Source organism: Mandrillus leucophaeus, unplaced genomic scaffold, assembly GCF_000951045.1.
Source record: "Mandrillus leucophaeus isolate KB7577 unplaced genomic scaffold, Mleu.le_1.0 Scaffold1158, whole genome shotgun sequence".
Taxonomy (NCBI): Eukaryota; Metazoa; Chordata; class Mammalia; order Primates; family Cercopithecidae; genus Mandrillus; species Mandrillus leucophaeus.
In genome coordinates, this window is record NW_012099854.1 from 158,455 (window position 1) to 177,272 (window position 18,818).

General features: G+C 40.9%; 1 protein-coding gene and 1 pseudogene across 3 annotated transcripts in view; one reads left to right on the top strand and one right to left on the bottom strand.

Annotated features, from left to right (window-relative positions):
- The window catches only part of CLCC1 (chloride channel CLIC-like 1), a 28,275-nt gene extending 11,264 nt beyond the window's left edge, over positions 1-17,011 (bottom strand). Inside the window, exons 1-9 of one of the 2 annotated variants that reach the window (XM_011998447.1) lie at positions 16,877-17,011; positions 16,383-16,484; positions 14,167-14,274; positions 10,441-10,662; positions 10,081-10,221; positions 8,005-8,098; positions 6,331-6,428; positions 5,919-6,065; positions 2,081-2,422 (exon numbers count right to left, since the gene is read on the bottom strand). In XM_011998447.1, the coding sequence (XP_011853837.1) occupies positions 2,081-2,422; positions 5,919-6,065; positions 6,331-6,428; positions 8,005-8,098; positions 10,081-10,221; positions 10,441-10,662; positions 14,167-14,274; positions 16,383-16,484; positions 16,877-17,005 (1,383 nt within the window). In that variant the 5' untranslated portion in view covers positions 17,006-17,011. The remainder of the gene's footprint in view (positions 1-2,080; positions 2,423-5,918; positions 6,066-6,330; positions 6,429-8,004; positions 8,099-10,080; positions 10,222-10,440; positions 10,663-14,166; positions 14,275-16,382; positions 16,485-16,876) is intronic. The other variant, XM_011998455.1, reaches the window with a different exon arrangement.
- On the top strand, positions 3,959-5,198 carry LOC105552701 (annotated as a pseudogene). The gene has a single exon (XR_001008060.1). The product of XR_001008060.1 is annotated as a ubiquinone biosynthesis protein COQ4 homolog, mitochondrial pseudogene (transcript).
- Positions 17,012-18,818: the final 1,807 nt, after the last annotated feature.

An 18,818-nucleotide genomic window follows, 5' to 3' on the forward strand; every position in this document is an offset into this window, starting at 1 on the left:
GCACTATTCACAATAGCAAAGACTTGGAACCAACCCAAATGTTCTTCAATGCAGACTGGATTAAGAAAATGTGGCACATATATACCATGGACTACTATGCAGCCATAAAAAAGGATGAGTTCATGTCCTTTGTAGGGACATGGATGCAGCTGGGAACCATCATTCTCAGCCAACTATCACAAGAACAGAAAACCAAACACCGCATGTTCTCACTCATAGGTGGGAATTGAACCATGAGACCACTTGTACACAGGAAGGGGAACATCACACACTGGGGCCTGTCATGGGGTGGGGGAGGAGGGAGGGATAGCATTAGGAGATATACCTAATGTAAATGATGAGTTAATGGGTGCAGCACACCAACATGGCACACGTATACATATGAACACACCTGCACGTTGTGCACATTTACCCTAGAACTTAAAGCATAATAAAAAATAATTTAAAAAAAAAAAAAGCATGATATGGCTAGGCATGGTGGCTCACACCTGTAATCCCGTAACTTTGGGAGGCCAAGGTGAGAAGACTGCTTGAGGCCAGGAGTTTGAGACCAGCCTGGGTAACAGCAAGACCCCATCTCTACAAAAAATAAAAAATATTAGCCAGGCATGGTGGTATATGCCTATAGTCCTAGTTACTAGGAAGGCTGAGGCAAAAGAATCGCTTGAGCCCAGGATTTTGAGGCTGCAATAAGCTAAGATCACTGCATTCCAGCCTTGACCACAGAGTGAGACCTTGTCTCCAAAAATAATAAAAATGAGTAAAGGCCTGAAGACAGTAACCATATGATATATGAATGAATACTGTAGAGCGAATGAACAGGAGGTACAAAGGCTCTCAGTTCAAGGAACAGTCAGGAGCCCTTGTGGCTGAAGTAGAGTGAGCATGGAGGAAGAAGAGGTGACCAGAGAGGTAGTGGATGTGGGGGAAGGGGAGACCAAGGAGGCTTCTAGGCCATTGTGATAAGTGGCTTTCCCCTCAAGTGAGACAGGAAGTCACTGGAAGACTTCTGAGATAGGTGACAGGTAATTATTAACTATAAAAGCTGGAAGGAGCATCTTAAGGTCTTGTTTTTTTGTTTGTTTGTTTTGGTTTTTTTTTTTTTTTTTGAGATGGTGTCTTACTCTGTCACCCAGGCTGGAGTGTAATGGTATGATCTCGGCTCACTGCAACCTCTACCCCCTGGAATCAAGCAATTCTCCTGCCTCAGCCTCCCAAGTAGCTGGGATTACAGGTGCGCACCACATAATGCCTGGCTAATTTTTTTGTATTTTTAGTACAGATGGGGTTTTGCCATGTTGGCCAGGCTAGTCTTGAACTGCAGACCTCAAGTGATCTGCCTGCCTTGGCCTCCCAAAGTGCTGGGATTACAGGCGTGAGCCACTGCACCTGGTCCATCTTAAGGTTTTCTAGATACATGTAGATGTGTTTATTTTTGTACGAACTCTATGGGAAGGGATTCTATAATTTCCCAGATTCTATTATGTTCATAACTATTTCAAAGGTTTAACAGTTGCAACTTAAACATTTCAAATGACAATACAAATTCCTCCCTCAAACAGAAATGGAAATGTCCCTTCAAAAGACTGATAATGGTGAAACACTTCTCACCATTCTACAGGTAAAAAGTATAGTCTAGCCAGCCAATGACACCGAAGATTTGGGGAAGCAATGTTTTTGATCCCTGGCCCCAGCCCATTCTTCCATCCAGCTAATCCTTTAGGGCCCTACAGTGCCTTCCCTAGAGCTCTGGGCCTTCAGTGATGCCTCCTCTCTGATCTCTTCAAAGATAGAAATTTCTGTCATGCTCACATGCTGGCTTCCTATGAAGGTTCGTATGAATTACCATCTGTTCTAACAAACTACTGTTGAATTGTATTTTACATAAAAGTTAAATCTAATTTTATTTCTTCTGAGGAAGCTGAACTAACTTTTGACCAGGAAGGGGAGAGACAGAGTGACTATATCACTCATTATATAATTAAGGGTGAAGGGTAAGAGTAAAAACAATCAGAACTCTTCCAGAAGCATTTAGAACCAGTAATGAAGGGACAGCAAAATAAAAGAGTTGCTGACTTACACCGGGTACCACCGTGGGATGCTCTCGTGCCTCTGCGTCTGGTACATCAAATGCCCGGAGCACTTCAGGGCTCTTGTTGCCAGTCTGAAATCTCAAGTCAACATCTCTCTCTCTCAAAATCTCTCTTCTACCCTCATATGTTTTAGCATAAGGGCCTTGCTCAATGGGGCCAGTGTGGCCCCTATAATAGAACTCTGCATCACCTGCCCCACCATCAGGTCTGTAATCAATTTCCTCCTGCCGTCTTCTATCCCGTGGCCGAAGTGCCTGGGGAGGTTCTCTCTCAGGACCGCCTACATGTCTCAGCACATGAACTGATTTGCCAGCACCATAGCAGAAACTCTGTAAGGAAAAGAAATACATTTTCCTGAGGACTTAATGGCTAATCTACAAAAAAGTTATGAGGCATTTTATTCAGAGTGCTAACAAAATCATGCAATTTAACTTACTTGTGGCATTTATAGACATAAACATGTTAATTTGACTTTTTTTCATTAGAGACCTCTTCTTTAGATTAATACAAGGCCAAAGTGGCCAATAAAGCTTAATAAATCACTGAATATTCAGTAGATATTTTAATGAGCTAGACACATTTTGATTGAACTATAACAATGGCAGGCTGAAGCCTAGGTATTTAAATTAGCAGGTTCTAGTCTGATAATTATTCATGTTTCTAGATTCATGCCCATCATACAAGGTAAATGCTGAAAATATTTAAAGTTGTATATCATTATGTAAACAATCTCCTGTACCTTTACTTTTTACAAACTAGCTTAAGTTACAGCTAAAATTCAACAGGTTTTGATTCACATTCCATGGGAAAAAGTAGGCAGCAGTTCCTGACACTGTGGCTCAGGGACCCCTGCGGGGAAACCTGAGACTTTCAGGGGATCTATGAGATCAAAACTTTTCATAATACAGACATTATTATTTGTCTTTTTCACTGTCCCCTCCTGAGTGTGCAATGGAACATTCCAGATGCTAGAGTGACAGCCTCACTCGGACTCAGGAGATGCCTGCCTGCGTGTACAGTACTCGTATGTTTTAAATTTGTTTTAACTCCTAATATGTAAATATCAATAAATATAATCACCTTAAGTAAGAGCTGTTTGTGGGCTTCAATTTTTAAGACTGCAAAGAGGTCCTGAGAACAGAAACTTTGAAAATTTCTATACTAGTTTTTCAAACACTACTATTTGAAGACAGAAGCAGCCAAAGTCAAAGAGCATAATTTTCCTTAGGGAGCACATGAAACAAAAACAGATGGTGAAGACTCTGCTGATAATTTCAGTTTCAGAGACTACACTACGACTACAGAACTAATGTTACCTAACAAAAAAAAAAATACCCGCCAACCACATAATCCTGTAATCACAAGCCAAAAAACAAAACCAAAAAAGAAACGATTTCAAAGTGAATAGAGATAGTGAATCTTGTATCCTTAGGGCAGAGAATTTCCCTTGGCACATCTAAGTTTTTGGTTTTATGCAACAACCGCTTTACTTGGGTAATAGCTGAAAAATCGATAAAAAAAAAAAACACTGAACAGACCATGGATGAATGACGAGTAATATTTCTTCTTAATGTCTGCTCCTGGATCCCCAAACTCTTTCTCAGCATACCCACGTTCTTCCACATCCCTTTCTGGTTCTGTGTCAAACTCAATGCTCTTCCCTTCTCACTGCTGCAAAAACTCAGACTACAAATAAGAAGGCCCCCTTTCTCAAGGAGACAGTAATCAACTTCCTATTTCCTGTGTATTAATTCACCAAGGTTAAAGGACAAATTTAAAAAGAGGGTATTATTCTGAATCACTGCTACATATGCAATCAAACTAGAGAACTACTTTCTTGATTAGAAAAATATACAAGTGGACGCCCACTGCCATGGCGACTCTGCTGCGCCCTGTCCTGCGCCGGCTCCGCGGGCTCCGCGGGCTTCCCGGCCTCCTGCGGATTGCGGCAGAAATGCCTCTCCGGGCCAGGAGCGACAGCGCCGGCGCCGGCCCGCTGTACTCGCACCACATCCCCACCTCCCCGCTGCAGAAAGCGCTGCTGGCCGCCGGCTCCGCGGCAATGGCGCTCTATGACCCCTACTGCCACGACATGGTCGCAGTTCTAGGGGAGACCACAGGACACCGCACCCTGAAGGTCCTCAGGGACCAGATGAGGAGGGATCCAAAGGGTGCCCAGATCCTGCAGGAGCGTCCCCGGATTTCGACGTCCACCCTCAGAGCCTGCCAGAAGGCTCCCTGGGTCGCGAGTATCTCCGTTTCCTGGATGTGAATAGGGTCTCCCCAGACACCCGAGCACCCACCCGCTTCGTGGATGAGGAGGAGCTAGCGTATGTGATTCAGCGATACCGGGAGGTGCACGACATGCTTCACACCCTGCTGGGGATGCCCACCAACATCCTGGGGGAGATGGTGGTGAAACGGTTTGAGGCTGTCCAGACTGGCCTGCCCATGTGCATCCTGGGTGCTCTCTTTGGACCGATCCAACTCAGTGCTCAGAGCCTGCAAGTGCTGGTCTCGGAGTTGATCCCATGGGCCGTTCAGAACGGGCACATAGCCCCATGTGTCTTCAACCTGTACTATGAGCGGCACTGGGAGCAGTCCCTGAGGGCTCTACGGGAGGAGCTGGGCATTACGGCACCACCCGTGCATATCCAGGGCTTGGCCTGAGTTCCTGAGCCAGCGGGGCCTGGCCTACCTCCCCCATCTACTGCTTCCCTTGGGGGCAGAGGGCTCCCTTGACTACCTTTGTTCCTCTTCTTTGAACACTGACCCTTGGACAACATTTATCATAATTTGTTATAGCCACTGCTGAGTGGCCTTGAGGACGAACCCCACAGGGAGCAAGCAGTACAGAGGCACTCCCAGGGGGACCAGCCGCTGTCCAAGGAGAACCATGCGTGAACAGTATCAGTCGTCTGGGCTCATGCTGGGATGTTGCAGCACTCCTGTTGCGACTCCTTCCAACCAGCCAGGTTTGCTGGGGGCCAGGCTGGGTGTCCTCACAGGAGTGAGTGCTACACCCAATTCCAAAAGCCCGAGAAGAGAGAAGCAGAGGGGGAGGCGAGTGTGTGAATAAAGGCTCCCATCAGGTCAAAAAAAAAAGAAAAATATACAAGTAAGTATAATATATCTGTATCATTTAGAGGGGGGGAGGGGAGGAAAAAAAATCTGTATCACTTAAAAATCACCTTCTCATTAAGCATGACTTAGCCTGATTTACAATATCAGAGAAGCGCAGTAAGTTCAGCATTGCTTTTCTGTAAATCTTGCTAAATACTGACAGTGCTAATACTAACCAGTATTAATATATTAACACTAAAATGTAATATAAATCTTGCTAAATACTGACAGTGCTAATACTAACTAGTATTAATATATTAACACTAAGATTTAATATAAATCTTGCTAAATACTGACAGTGCTTATATATATATATACACACACACACACACACACACACACACACATATATATACATATACACACACATTGTTTTTTTTTTTTTTTTTTTTGAGACAGAGTCTCGCACTGTCACCCAGGCTGGAATGCAGTGGTGCGATCTCCACTCACTGCAAGCTCCATCTTCCGGGTTCACGCCATTCTCCTGCTTTAGGTTCCCAAGTAGCTGGGACTACAGACGCCCCCCACCACGCCCGACTAATTTTTTGTATTTTTTTAGTAGAGACGGGGTTTCACCGTGTTAGCCAGGATGGTCTCGATATCCTAACCTTGTGATCCGCCTGCCTCGGCCTCCCAAAGTGCTGATATTACAGGCGTGAGTCACTGTGCCCGGCCTGACAGTGCTAATACATTAATACTAACCAGGATGGCTAATGCCATAATTATCAGCACTGGAAGATGAAGCAGCGCTGGAATTTCCTTCATGAGTGCTTTAATGAATTCCCCAGTTCCTTTTCCAATGTGCTTCAATGGCTCCGTTACAAATGTGGTGAACGTAACTGCAAGTGCCTAAAACAAGAGAGAAAAGCAACTTAATTTTCTCCTCACAGGGCTAAGGTACAGAATGAATCAAAATTCATTGTGCACTGAGGCTGAAAGTATGTTACATAAATTAAAATGCTGTTGTGCCATTTTTAATGTGAAAAATCACTGTGCAATAGTATTTTTTGTTGGACAAAGGCTTATTTGCAAAATGACTCAAACACTAAATTTCTTTAAAATACAAGGGATTTCTGACTTACTTTAAGGAATTTTTACAAAATATATGCGATACCTTTGTTGGTGGGACCAACCAAATAGGGTTGACTAGTAAGAGCTCATAGTATTTTTGGCATGGGTCATCCTTATAGGTCCATGAACTTCTAAACCATTCTGTTTAGAGAAACAGACAAAACACTGATCATTTCTTTTAATGTTGCATTTCATTCCCAAACAAGACACTACTTTGGTTTTGACCCTCTGACCACCCACCAATCAGTTTTAAATTATCTTGTTTTAAGTAGACTCCCTGTAATGCTGATTTTTTAATTTTTCATCTTATGTCCAAAATCATGTTTTAAAAATCCATTCAAATTATACATGTTTTATGCAGATAAAAAATTGTATTTTATAAAAATGTCTAAAAGGTAAACACTTTAAAAGCAATGCTTCACAAACACAAATGAGTACAGGTAAAATGGGAAGTCAAAATAAGACTGGTGGATTGTATCAAAGTCAATATCCTGACTCTGATATTGTACTATTAAAGCTGTGCAAGATGTTACCATTGGAGGAAAATGGGGAAAGGGTACACCGGCCCTCTCTGTAGTATTTCTTACTATGTGAATCCACAATTACCTCAGTAAATTATTTATTTAAAAAGTCAGTTCTGGCTGGGCGCGGTGGCTCAAGCCTGTAATCCCAACACTTTGGGAGGCCGAGACGGGCAGATCACGAGGTCAGGAGATCAAGACCATCCTGGCTAACATGGTGAAACTCTGTCTCTACTTAAAAATACAAAAAACTAGCCGGGCGAGGTGGCGGGCGCCTGTGATCCCAGCTACTCGGGAGGCTGAGGCAGGAGAATGGCGTGAACCCGGGAGGCGGAGCTTGCAGTGAGCTAAGATCCGGCCACTGCACTCCAGCCTGGGTGACAGAGCCAGACTCCGTCTCAACAAAAAAAAAAAAAAAAAAAAAAAGTCAGTTCTTTATGGAGTTTACAAAATAAAGTAGAATATTAGTTCTAATTTTTCCAAATCAGGCTTATATACATTGGCAAACTAGCCCGAGCTAGAGGACACATTTCACTGTCCACTGAAGCCATGAATTGGTTTAGTTCCCACAACTTTTTAAGAAACATTTATTTTGGAACCCATCTGCAGAATTCTGTATCAGTCATGGACTTGCATTTATAAAATGCCTTAGAACACTATTAAACCATCCCCATTGCTAGATATACGCAACCAAAGGTAGTGAACATTCATGAGAATGTTTATAAAATGTGAAAGAATTAAAAAACTAATCTTTCCCAGAGTTAAAAAAAAAAGTAAAGCTATAACATAAAATTTCACAAGTCAATATAAGGCCATTAAATTTAAGATGGATATTAATTCATATATACACTCATTCACTTGATTCACTTGTTTAATAAACTCCTATTGAGAATATGCCAGACACTGTGCAAAGGACGAGATGAACAAAAGCACGCATAGGATCCTTCACACAGTCTTATGAAGGAAGACAGATAATATCAGAGCCAACATATATACAACTTCTATTTCTTCCCTGTGACTTTAGATGAGCATACAAAGTCACTGGTTTTAAACTTCAAATGCTTCTTGCATGTTCTTCTGATATTAAAGATTCAGTCATGGAAAGCCTCCTCTGTTATTTTATCATTCTCTTTGTTCTATGTTCTCTCATTCTCAGAATTTCTACCAAAATAAGGACAAGTGCACAAACACCTTACCCCAGATACTTCCAGTCCAGTCCATCTTCTCGGCACACACATTGTTTAATGGCTCCATCTTGGCGACTTCAGCCTGATGCTGTGCAAAAGCTAGCTGACCAAAACCAAAAGGGAACCAGGAGAGGCCGTTACCATGAAGGTTAGGCCTACACATCCAAAAGACCTTCATTCAAAGAGTATCTTTACCATGCATCCAAACCAGACTGTTATAAAAGTTTTAATTTAAAAAATTCATATTAATACTATTTTTTCTCTTTTTTTCCTGAGACGGAGTCTCGCTCTGTGGCCCAGGCTGGTGTGCAGTGGCACAATCTCTACTCACTGCAACCACTACCTCCCAGGTTCAAGCAATTCTCCTGCCTCAGCTTCCCGAGTAGCTGGGATTAAAGGTGCCCGCCACCATGCCCAGCTAATTTTTGTGTTTTTAGTACAGACGGGGTTTCATCATGTTAGCCAGGCTGGTCTCAAACTCCTGACCTCAAGTGATCCGCCCACCTCAGCCTCCCAAAGTGATTATAGGAAATTATATTATATTATAGGAGGGATTATAGGAAAACATATTATTTGTAAAGAGTAGCTATTTCCAGTTCATGGAAAAGTACAGCCTTAATGCAACAAGTAAGCATAAAGTACTAACTACAATTGCCTTCTCTGTAAGTAATTATAATGAAAAAGGAAAACTTTACTAAAAATAATGTTTTTAAAAATTAGTTCAGCCGGGCATGATGGCAAGGGCCTGGAGTCCCAGATACTCAGGAGGCTGAAGTAGGAGAATCGCTTGAACCCAGGAGGTAGAAGTTGCACTGAGCCGAGATTTCGCTACTGCACTCCAGCCTGGGGGACAGAGTGAGACGGTCTCAAAAACAACAACAACAACTATTTCTAGCCATACAAATTAAATGACTACTTCTCATTTTCTTTTACAGTTGATGATATCCTATTTTGCACTGGATAATTTCCAGCACAATGACCAATATATAATCATTGAGGTGACAATACTCAACAAACTTTCCTTCCACATAGAATCTGTGTTTAATTTGTAAATAATTAGTTCTAGATACTATAATACTTAGGGCAAAAGGTTAAGGAAATGTCATAATGCTTTAACCAGATGAAGTCATTGAAGTCACTGGCTACTTGACTTACTCTGCCAGACAGATCTAAAATTTTCTTTCAATGATTATGCTATGTTGATGGGAACAGTAGTGGTCCTTTCAAATTTCTATATACAGTATGATCCCAACTTTGAAAGATAATTAAAATCTAGAAAAAACTAGAAAGAAATACCTCAAACTACTGACAGATTTTCTCTAGGTGATAAAATTATAGGTGATTTTTAAAATTAATTTCTTTTTATCTGTCTTTTCTACATTCTCTGCCATGAACATAACACTTACTCAAAAAATAAGCTAATTTTTAAAAGATAGTATTCTGGTATCATTTCTAGCAAAGAATAGAATGACATACCCTCAATTACCCACATGAGAATTTTTAAATGTATCCACCTAGCTTTATTCTTTTTTTTCCTTCCTTTTTTCGAGAAGGACCTCACTCTGTGGCCGAGGCTGGAGTGCAGGGGCACGATCTTGGCTCACTGCAACCTCCCAGGTTCAAGCAATTCTCCTGCCTCAGCCTGCTGAGTAGCTGGGACTACAGGCACACGCCATCAGGCCCGGCTAATTTTTGTATTTTTAGTAAGGATGGGGTTTCACCATGTTGGCCAGGCTAGTCTTGAACTCCTGACCAAGTGATCTGCCCACCTCAGCCTCCCAAAGTGCTGGGATTACAGGCATTAGCCACCATGCCCAACCCACCTAGCTTTATTCTGACTTACATGCCCAAATGTTAACAGTAACTGGGTTATGAAAATTAGGACTGAACTTTTTTACCCACTAACTGGTCAAGGAATCAAAAAACAGTCAGCTAAGAATTTTCCATTTAATTCCTCCCCAGCGTGGACCACCTCTAGTCACTGCCTCCAACCTACATCCAAGGCAAGATTGCTTTCAACAGATTAGTCTTCTTTCATTGTGAATAAATGTGTTAAAATTGTAAAACCCTTCATCCATGTAATACCTTATATAAATACATCCAATTCCATCCCAGACTGAACAGAAAGCTGATGATTAAAACACGTCTCAACTGAGTGTACCAGCGTACATATGTCCACAGCTCGGTAGCCACTAAAACCACGATGCAGAGCAGACAAAGAAGTACCTTAAAACAGAGAGAAGCAGAAATCAGCCACCAAAAACACTCAGGGCAGCTAAAAAGAACTGGACTCAAATGCACAAAATCATTTCTACAATTTTGCGGCTTGTTCATCAATAAGGCATGAGTGACTTAGTACAGGTTCTTAACATAATTATGGTAGAGTTTGGCAAGTATTTTAAAAGGAAATTTAATGACGTTGCCCTTGCCCTCATCCCATCTTACCATTAACACATTATATGGATCCACTCCAAAGGAATCTTCAAATCGCCACTTCCATGTTTCAAAATCATGCAACTTAAAATTAATTAAAATATCACTTAGTGCATCATCCAAGGCACCTGGTTTCCAGTCTTCTCCACTGAGAAACTTCTGTATTTCTAACAACGTTTCTCTTTTAAGGATAATCTCGGCATCATAATGCACATCGCCTTTGTTTTCATCAGGCTAAATTAAATTTACCAAAAAACAAACAATAGAAAGAGAATTTTATTACTACTTGGTGAACCATTTTAAGACAAAAGCCAATTTGGAACTAAATATTAGTTTGCAGTATTTCATATGTATAATAGCCTGGGCGAGGTGGCTCACACCTATAATCCTAGTGCTTTGACAGGCCAAGGTGGGAGGACAGCTTGAAGCCAGGACTTCAAGACCAGCCTGGGCAACAAAGCAAGACCCCATCTCTACAAAAAATTCTAACAATTAGCTGTGTGCAGTGGTGTGCACCTGGCTCCCGCCTACTAGGGAGGCTGAGGTAGAAGAATTGTCTGTGCCCCGGATTCAAGGCTACAGTAAGCTATGAGCACACCACTGCACTCCAGCCTGGGAGACAGAGTAAGACCCTGTCTCTTAAAAACAATAATAATAATATCCACCTGTCTTCACAGGCTAACATGAAAACCAAAGATAATACACGTGAAAAACATTTAAAAATTCTAGAACTCTGTGCAAAAAAAAGATACTGTAAATTTCACTAAAATACAGTTGATTCTTGCTATTCACAGTAGTTATTGTCTATAAAGTCACCTCAAACACCGATTAGCAAGTACTGAACCATTACTCCTATAATAAATATACAGTTTGGTTCATGCAAACCTCTGTCATAACATTTTTATCAATTGATCAATACATAACCTTGTTTTATGTGTGTTTCTGTACATTCCTGTTTAAGGACACCTTATTTAATATACATATAGTTCATTCATTAACATTGAATACATGGACAACTGTCGTATACCTTACGCTTGACTCTAATACACACCTCTCTAATACACACCTTTTCTCTGTAAGTACATCATGGCCTTCTTGCACTTAGAAACACTAGACCTCAGTTCAGCACTACATCAGAGGGCTGTTTTAAACAACGAAATCATGCTGTTTAATGATTGGTCTCAAAATAAATAAAAATAAAAATAATCACCACTCTCCCCTCAAAAAAGCATGAAAAAATATACCAATAAATAGATCCCCCCAAAAAAAACACTTGTTTGCAGTATGAGAGCTGAAACAAGACAACAGTTTTGGTTGCCTTGTTCCATCTCAGCTGGGAATGCATGCAACAGGCAACCCAAATTTTTTGCCACTTTTCACAGTGTCCCAGAGTAACCACAAAACACCTTGATTACTGACTTTGGGGTTACACAGACTTAATGAGGTCAATTCATAAATACAGAACCTGTGAAGAATGAGGATCAACTGTGCATTTTTATTTTATGATTCACTGCATGACTTTTCATTTGCTGACAGTTTTCAGATAGCCTAAAATCTGTATTAGTACAAACAAGAAAAATAAGGATTTCAAAGAGCAACAAAATAATGGGCTTCCATAAAATATATATTTATAACTACCTTTGTAAGTGTGAGTTCAGCTTAGCAAAATCACTGTAAACAAATTTTGCATTAATTAGCAAGTTGATACAAATAAAATTCCTTTTTCTTTTACAAACAGTAAATACACGGCGGGGCATGGTGGCTCATGCCTGTAATCCCAGCATTTTCGGAGGCCAAGGCAGGCAGATCACTTGAGGTCAGGAGTTTGAGACCAGCCTGGCCAACATGGTGAAATACTGTCTCTAGTACAAATACAAAAATATTAGCCAGACGTGGTGGCATGCACCTGTAATCCCAGCTACTCGGGAGGCTGAGGCAGGAAAATAGCTTGAACCCAGGAGGCAGAGGTTGCAGTAAGCCGAGAGCCTGGGTGACAGAGTGAGACCCCATCTCAAAAAATACATATATAAAAAAGTAAATATGAAAAGAAAAGAAAAAACAAATGTCACATATTATCACAAATCATCAGTAAGCATTTTTAAAAGCCATCATTAATATTAACATGTTTTCAAAATCAGAAACTAGGCCAGGCGCAGTGGCTCATGCCTGTAATCCCAGCACTTTGGAAGGCCGAGGCAGGCAGATCACGAGGTCAGGAGATGGAGACCATCCTGGCTAACATGGTGAAACCCCCTCTCTACTAAAAAAAATACAAAAAATTAGCCAGGCATGGTGGCGGGCGCCTGTAATCCTAGCTACTTGGGAGGCTGAGGCAGGAGAATGGCATGAACCCAGGAGGTGGAGCTTGCAGTGAGCCAAGATTGTGCCACTGCACTCCAGCCTGGGCAACAGAGCAAGACTCCATCTCAAAAAAAAAAAAAAAAAAAAATCAGAAACTAAGTATTTTCAAGCATTTCCATCTTAGGTATTTTTGTTTCCATCTGTTTCCTTATCCAGGTTCTGTTCCACCCTGTACACAGCTGTAAGACTCAAATTATAGAGTGTACATTTGAGAACACATCTGCTTCTACAATTCCAGAATAAGGCAGCATTGTTATTCATCTAACACTCCCTTTTCTTTTGGTCACTTCTTACTGTACCAGGAAGATGGAGTATATGGCAAGTTTTGCCAGCCTACACTGTGCTGATGCAAGGGCCTTTCATTTTCGGGGCTCTGCCTGTGACCACTTCTGGTAGGTGGGGCTAACGGCCAGATCAAGACCAAAGGCTGGTCTCTGACTCTCTAAATCAATTCTGGTGGCATACACAATAGGGAAAAAAAGTCTATGAGCTTTTAAATGAGCTTTCTAAATGTTATAAGTTATTAAACTACACGTTTTCTTGATGTTTTCACTTTGGTAAGTGAATTAAAACTAAATTAATGCATTAAGTCTGGGAAGTTTTCACTTCCCAAAGTGAAAACAGTGACTTCTTAAAAATAGAAATTTTGGCTGGGTGCAGTGGCTCACATCTGTAATCCCAGCACTCTGGGAGGTCAAGGCAAGCGGATCACCTGAGGTCAGGAGTTCAAGACCAGCCTGGCCAACATGGCAAAACCCCATCTCTACTAAAAATACAAAAATTAGCCAGGCATGGTGGCAGGTGCCTGTAATCCAGCTAGTCAGGAGGCTGAGTCAGGGAGAATTGTTTGAACCTGGGAGGCAGAGGTTGCAGTGAGCCAAGATTACACCACAGCACTCCAACCTGGACAACAGAGCAAGACTCTGTCTCAAAAAAAAAAGGAAATTTTAACAACAATTATGACCAATATGTCTATAAAGCAGCACTCACCACAGTAAGCAACAAGGAGAAAAACTACATAAAATACATTTTTCTTTTTCTCAGCATATACTGAGAGAAAACCAGGAGTAGGGTCAGGACAGAATTATCACCCCACCTCCTCACCTCTATTAACTGGTGGAGCAGAGCACAGAGCTGAGTAAGTAAATCCATACAAACTAAAGGAGAAAGAGCGGTCTGCACTGCTCATCTTCCACCAGACCACTGCAAAGCAATACAGTAGTGCCTTCAATCCTGTAAGAATAGCTTCTGGTTAAAGAGTCAGTCAGGTGGGCTCTGTTAAAAAGCATCATGATGCTTTCACTTCTTTATATTATTTGAAATTAATGAATAAAAATATCCACTACTTTGATTAGTATCACACCATCAGATACTCACAAGTCCAAGCTTTCCAGCTTCAATTAAAATCTTATTTAAGTATCTCCTAAAAACAGGATTGCTTTGACTTTCATAGTCTTCCCTCTTTTTCTTTTCGCACTCATCAATCTGTAACCATAAAATCATTCAACATTAGTTAGAGTCAAAGTATAATGTAAGGGTTAAGTTTCTAGCCTAGTGCTGCCATTGGAATCAAGGTAAGGAGCTAGTTGTTTTGATCAAGCTCGCATTTATCAGCTATAATACATTACAGGGCAGAGCTGGCCTGCCTCCCCATGTTCTCTTTGCAAAGGGCAAGTAGGCAACAAAAAAGGAGCCCAGATCCAGTACTTAGCTCTAACCTGGCAGTTTTTCTGCTGGCTTTCAACAACTTTAAAGCTAAAGATCATGAGTCCAGGAGGCAGAGATCCACAAGCAGAGCATCTGGACCAATCTGCCTCTTTCTAATTCCAAAGCAACAATTTAACAAGAGAAAGGAGGAAGGAAGGGCAGGAGGGAAGAGCAGAATACACAGAGACAAAGGGACAGAGAAACAGAGACAAGATGAAGCCAGAAGGTGAAATGAAAGACACAACAGAATATTTCTTCACTGTGCATATGACTTTTGGCCTTTCATTAATGTTTCATCAGCAATTAATCATCCCATGCTGTATGGAATGCTCAGGAAGGCAGGAACGGCAGCTTCTCCAGGGTACCATCCACATGGTAAACCTTCAGTGCACAATTCTACACCGGAGCAGACTTCCTACGAACTTAGCTCTGCCACCACCAACCCAGGAGGCAAGTCGCTGAGGGTAGTGGATATTTTTCAAACATTAAAATAACTTTGTGATCATCAACTTGTATTTTTTAACCGAGTGTGGACCACGAGTTCAGCACTGAAATGCACGTCAGTGGATAAACACGACAATAACTGAGCAGCACACCGACTTAAAACAAGAAGCACACAGAGCAGAGGAGGACACAGAGGACACAGCAGTTTCCTTTGCTCTCAGGCAAGGTTTGTAAAACCAGTTTATTTTCTAAACCTTAAAGAAACAACTTAGGAAAAAAAAAAAGAAAGGATTCGAGACTCCATTTTACCAATCATGTTTCTTACAACGTTTAAACCAGTCACAAACAATGGAATAAAAAAATTCTGTAAAAAGGTATTTCTGCATTTTTGCTGTGCAACCAAACTTTTGTATAGCTCACTATACAGTAATAATACACAAAGTGAAGCAATTTTTTTTCCTTTTCTTTTTTTTGTGGCTTCCTCAAATCATGGGAGCAAAGCAAATTTTATCCAAGCGCATTTTCTCAAGCACTCAGGTGAGACAATATTCGCATTGAATAAGAATCACAAGCAAGTGGGTATAGACCTTACTGGGCTCTATCTGGATCTCAATGAACAAACTCTCCCAGTCTCTCAAGCTGGGACTCATTCACTCTTTAGCAATTCCCTATCCCTTAACACCCCCCTCCGCTTCCCTAAGCCACCAACATTTGCCTACTCTACCTCATAAAAGTTTAATACCTGCCTCTTATCTTCAACCCATCACTGCCTCATTTCAGACCTTCAGCATTGCTGGAGTTCTGTAGCCTCCACTGATCTCACTGACACCCCCCGGCCCCCGTCTCCATTCCAGAGCTTACCTCCTTACCTCCACACTGCTACCAGTTCGCCCTGCCTGCGCAGCCAACTGAAGGTGGCTCCCACACCAAATAACGACTCCATTCACATCCCTTGACTTATTTATTTTTGTGTAAACTCTTCTTTAGCTACATTTTTTTAAGAGGATTGGATAAGTGAAGGAATGAATACTATTACATGCTAAATTATAATAATCCTTCTTAAAAGTAACTCATGCTTATAAGCTGGTAATAGACACATTTCTTCATTTGCTGCATTTGAGAGTTTACTATGCCTCAGCACCGTGATAGGTGATAGAGAATTAAGATGAATGAAACGTATTCCTTACACCAAGAAGTCTGCAGTCTGGTAAAGAAATACTTACAACACAGAGATGTCAATGTTATTACAGGAAAATACAAGGTACTATTAGAAAAACCAAAGCTACAATAACTAATGAGAAACCAAGGTTAGAGTATCCAAAGAAAAATTTGACCTATAAAAATCATACGGTACACGGAAACACTAGAAACACAAATATTATCAGCAGAGAGAGATTTAACATAATATAAAAATATAAAATTTATGAATGAAAAAAACTAACCTTATAAGTTAAAGAATCAAGTTTGTGATAACATTCTGATATTTCATCAGCATATGACAAGTCAGGACTGACATCCTTTTCCCCTGAAATACCATATTTTGCCTAAAACAGAGTACAGAAACATTTTATTTCTTTATAGTTTAGTTACAAAAATAGCCTTTGGTTAATGAAGACTAAGATTCTGACTTCATCATTTCATGACTCTGCATGTTATATTCTTAAATTATACTGAACCACAAAAAAACAGTTTCAAATGTACACACTAAGAACTAAAATCATATTATTTTGCTACTTCAAGGGCTTTACATTCAAATTCAATACTAGGTAGGTTTGAAATAATTTTAGATTAACAGTGTCAGGAAAATATTCTGCGTAATTGCTAATCATGGATCCATGACCCTCATAGCTCTGTGAAAAACAACAGAGCTAGACTATTTCCATCATGGGACTGAGAAGGTCTTACACACACATGCACGTATTTTTTTTTTTAATACCTGCGATTTTCTCATTGTTCCTGAAGCAGCGTCATAGTTAAGCATGTCTGTGGGGTCAATCCAGTCATCATCATGAGCATAACCAGCTACTAGCAACAGACATTCACAAAGGAGCCAAGAACACAGCATCCTGTATAAGGCAAAAACAATTTTTCTATATATATAACGAAATAGAATTATTTTTTAAATAAATTGGGTTTTGGGTTTTATTATTATTATTATTTTAGAGACAGGGTCTTGCTCCATTGCCCAGGCTGGAGTACAGTGATACAATCACAGCTAACTGCATCCTCCAACTCCCGGGCTCAAGGGATCCTCCTGGCTAGCTGGGACTACAGGTGTGTGCCACCACGCCTGGCTAATTTTTTTTTTAATTTTTAGTAGAAACAGGGTCTGTGTTATCCAGGCTGGTCTCAAACCCCTGGCCTCAAGTGATCCTCCCACCCTGCTAGGATTATAGGCATGAGCCATTGTACCCAGCCAGATTGTTTTGTAATGAAAATACTTCCTTCTAGAGCTAAGATAACACTTTCTGAATAGTAACTAAGGAAGAAGGTACATTAACAATAAATTGGTATTCATATATAAAAAACATGCATGTATGCATAATATGCTCATTGAGATAAGAAAACAGGCATTTTTCCACATGGCCCAGCAATTCCATTCCTAGGTATATACTCAAGAGAAATGAAAATGTATGTCCACACAAAAACTTGTACATGAATGTTTATAGCCACATTTTTCATAACAGCCAAAACGTTTGGGAAAAACCCAAATTTCCATCAACAGGGCCAGGTGTGGTGGCTCACGCCTGTAATCCCAGCACTTTGGGCGGGTGGATTGCTTGAGCTAAGGAGCTCAAGACCAGGCGAGGCAACAACAAAAAAAAACAGAAAATTAGCCAGGTGTGGTAGTGCAAGCCTGTGGTCCCAGCCTCTTGGCAGGCTGAGGTGGGTGGATCACTTGAGCCTGGGAGGCGGAGGTTGCAGTGAGCCAAGATCACACCACTGTACCCCAACCTGGGTGACAGAGTGGGACCCCGTCACAGAAACAACAACAACAACAAACAAATTTCCATCAACTGATAAATAAATGAAACGTGATACAGCCATGCAACAGAATACTATTCAGCCATAAAAAGGGATGAAGTACTGACACCATGCTACAACATAGATGAACCTTGAAAATGTTACGTTATATGAAAGAAACCAGATATGAAAGACCACACATTATATAAGTACATATATATGAAATATCCAGAATAGGCAAAGCTATTAAGACAGAAAGTAGATTAACAGGTGGTTAAGCCTGAAGGTTTGGGAGTATAATAGCTACAGGGTTTCCTTTTAAGGTGATGAAAAATGTTCTAAAATTGTGATAATGGTTGCAAATACATGCAAGTATACCCAAAACCATGCAATTGTATACTTTTTTTTTTTTTTTGGAGACAGGGTCTCCCAGGCTGGAGTGAAGAGGCACAATCCCAGCTTACTGCAGCCTCGCCCTCCCAGACTCAAGTGATCTGCCCACCTCAGCCTCCTGAGTAGCTGGGACTACAAGCCTGCACCACCACACCTGGCTAATTTTTTTTTAATTAATTAACTTTTTTGTAGAGATAAGGTCTCAGTATATTGCCCAGGCTGGTCTCAAACCCCTGGGGTCAAGCTATCCTTCCACCTCAGCCTCCCAAAGTGCTGAGATTACAGGCATGAGCCACTGCGCCTGGTGGAACTGGACACTTTAAATGGTGGATTATATAGTATGATTTATAGTTCAATAAAGTCAATTTAAAAACAGGTATTTTAATGAACCTCCTTGTGTTTTTGGAGTTTTGTTTTGTTTTGTTTTTTTGAGATGGAGTTTCGCTCTTCTTGCCCAGGCTGGAGTGCAATGGCGCAATCTTGGCTCATTGCAACTTCTGCCTCCCAGGTTCAAGCGATTC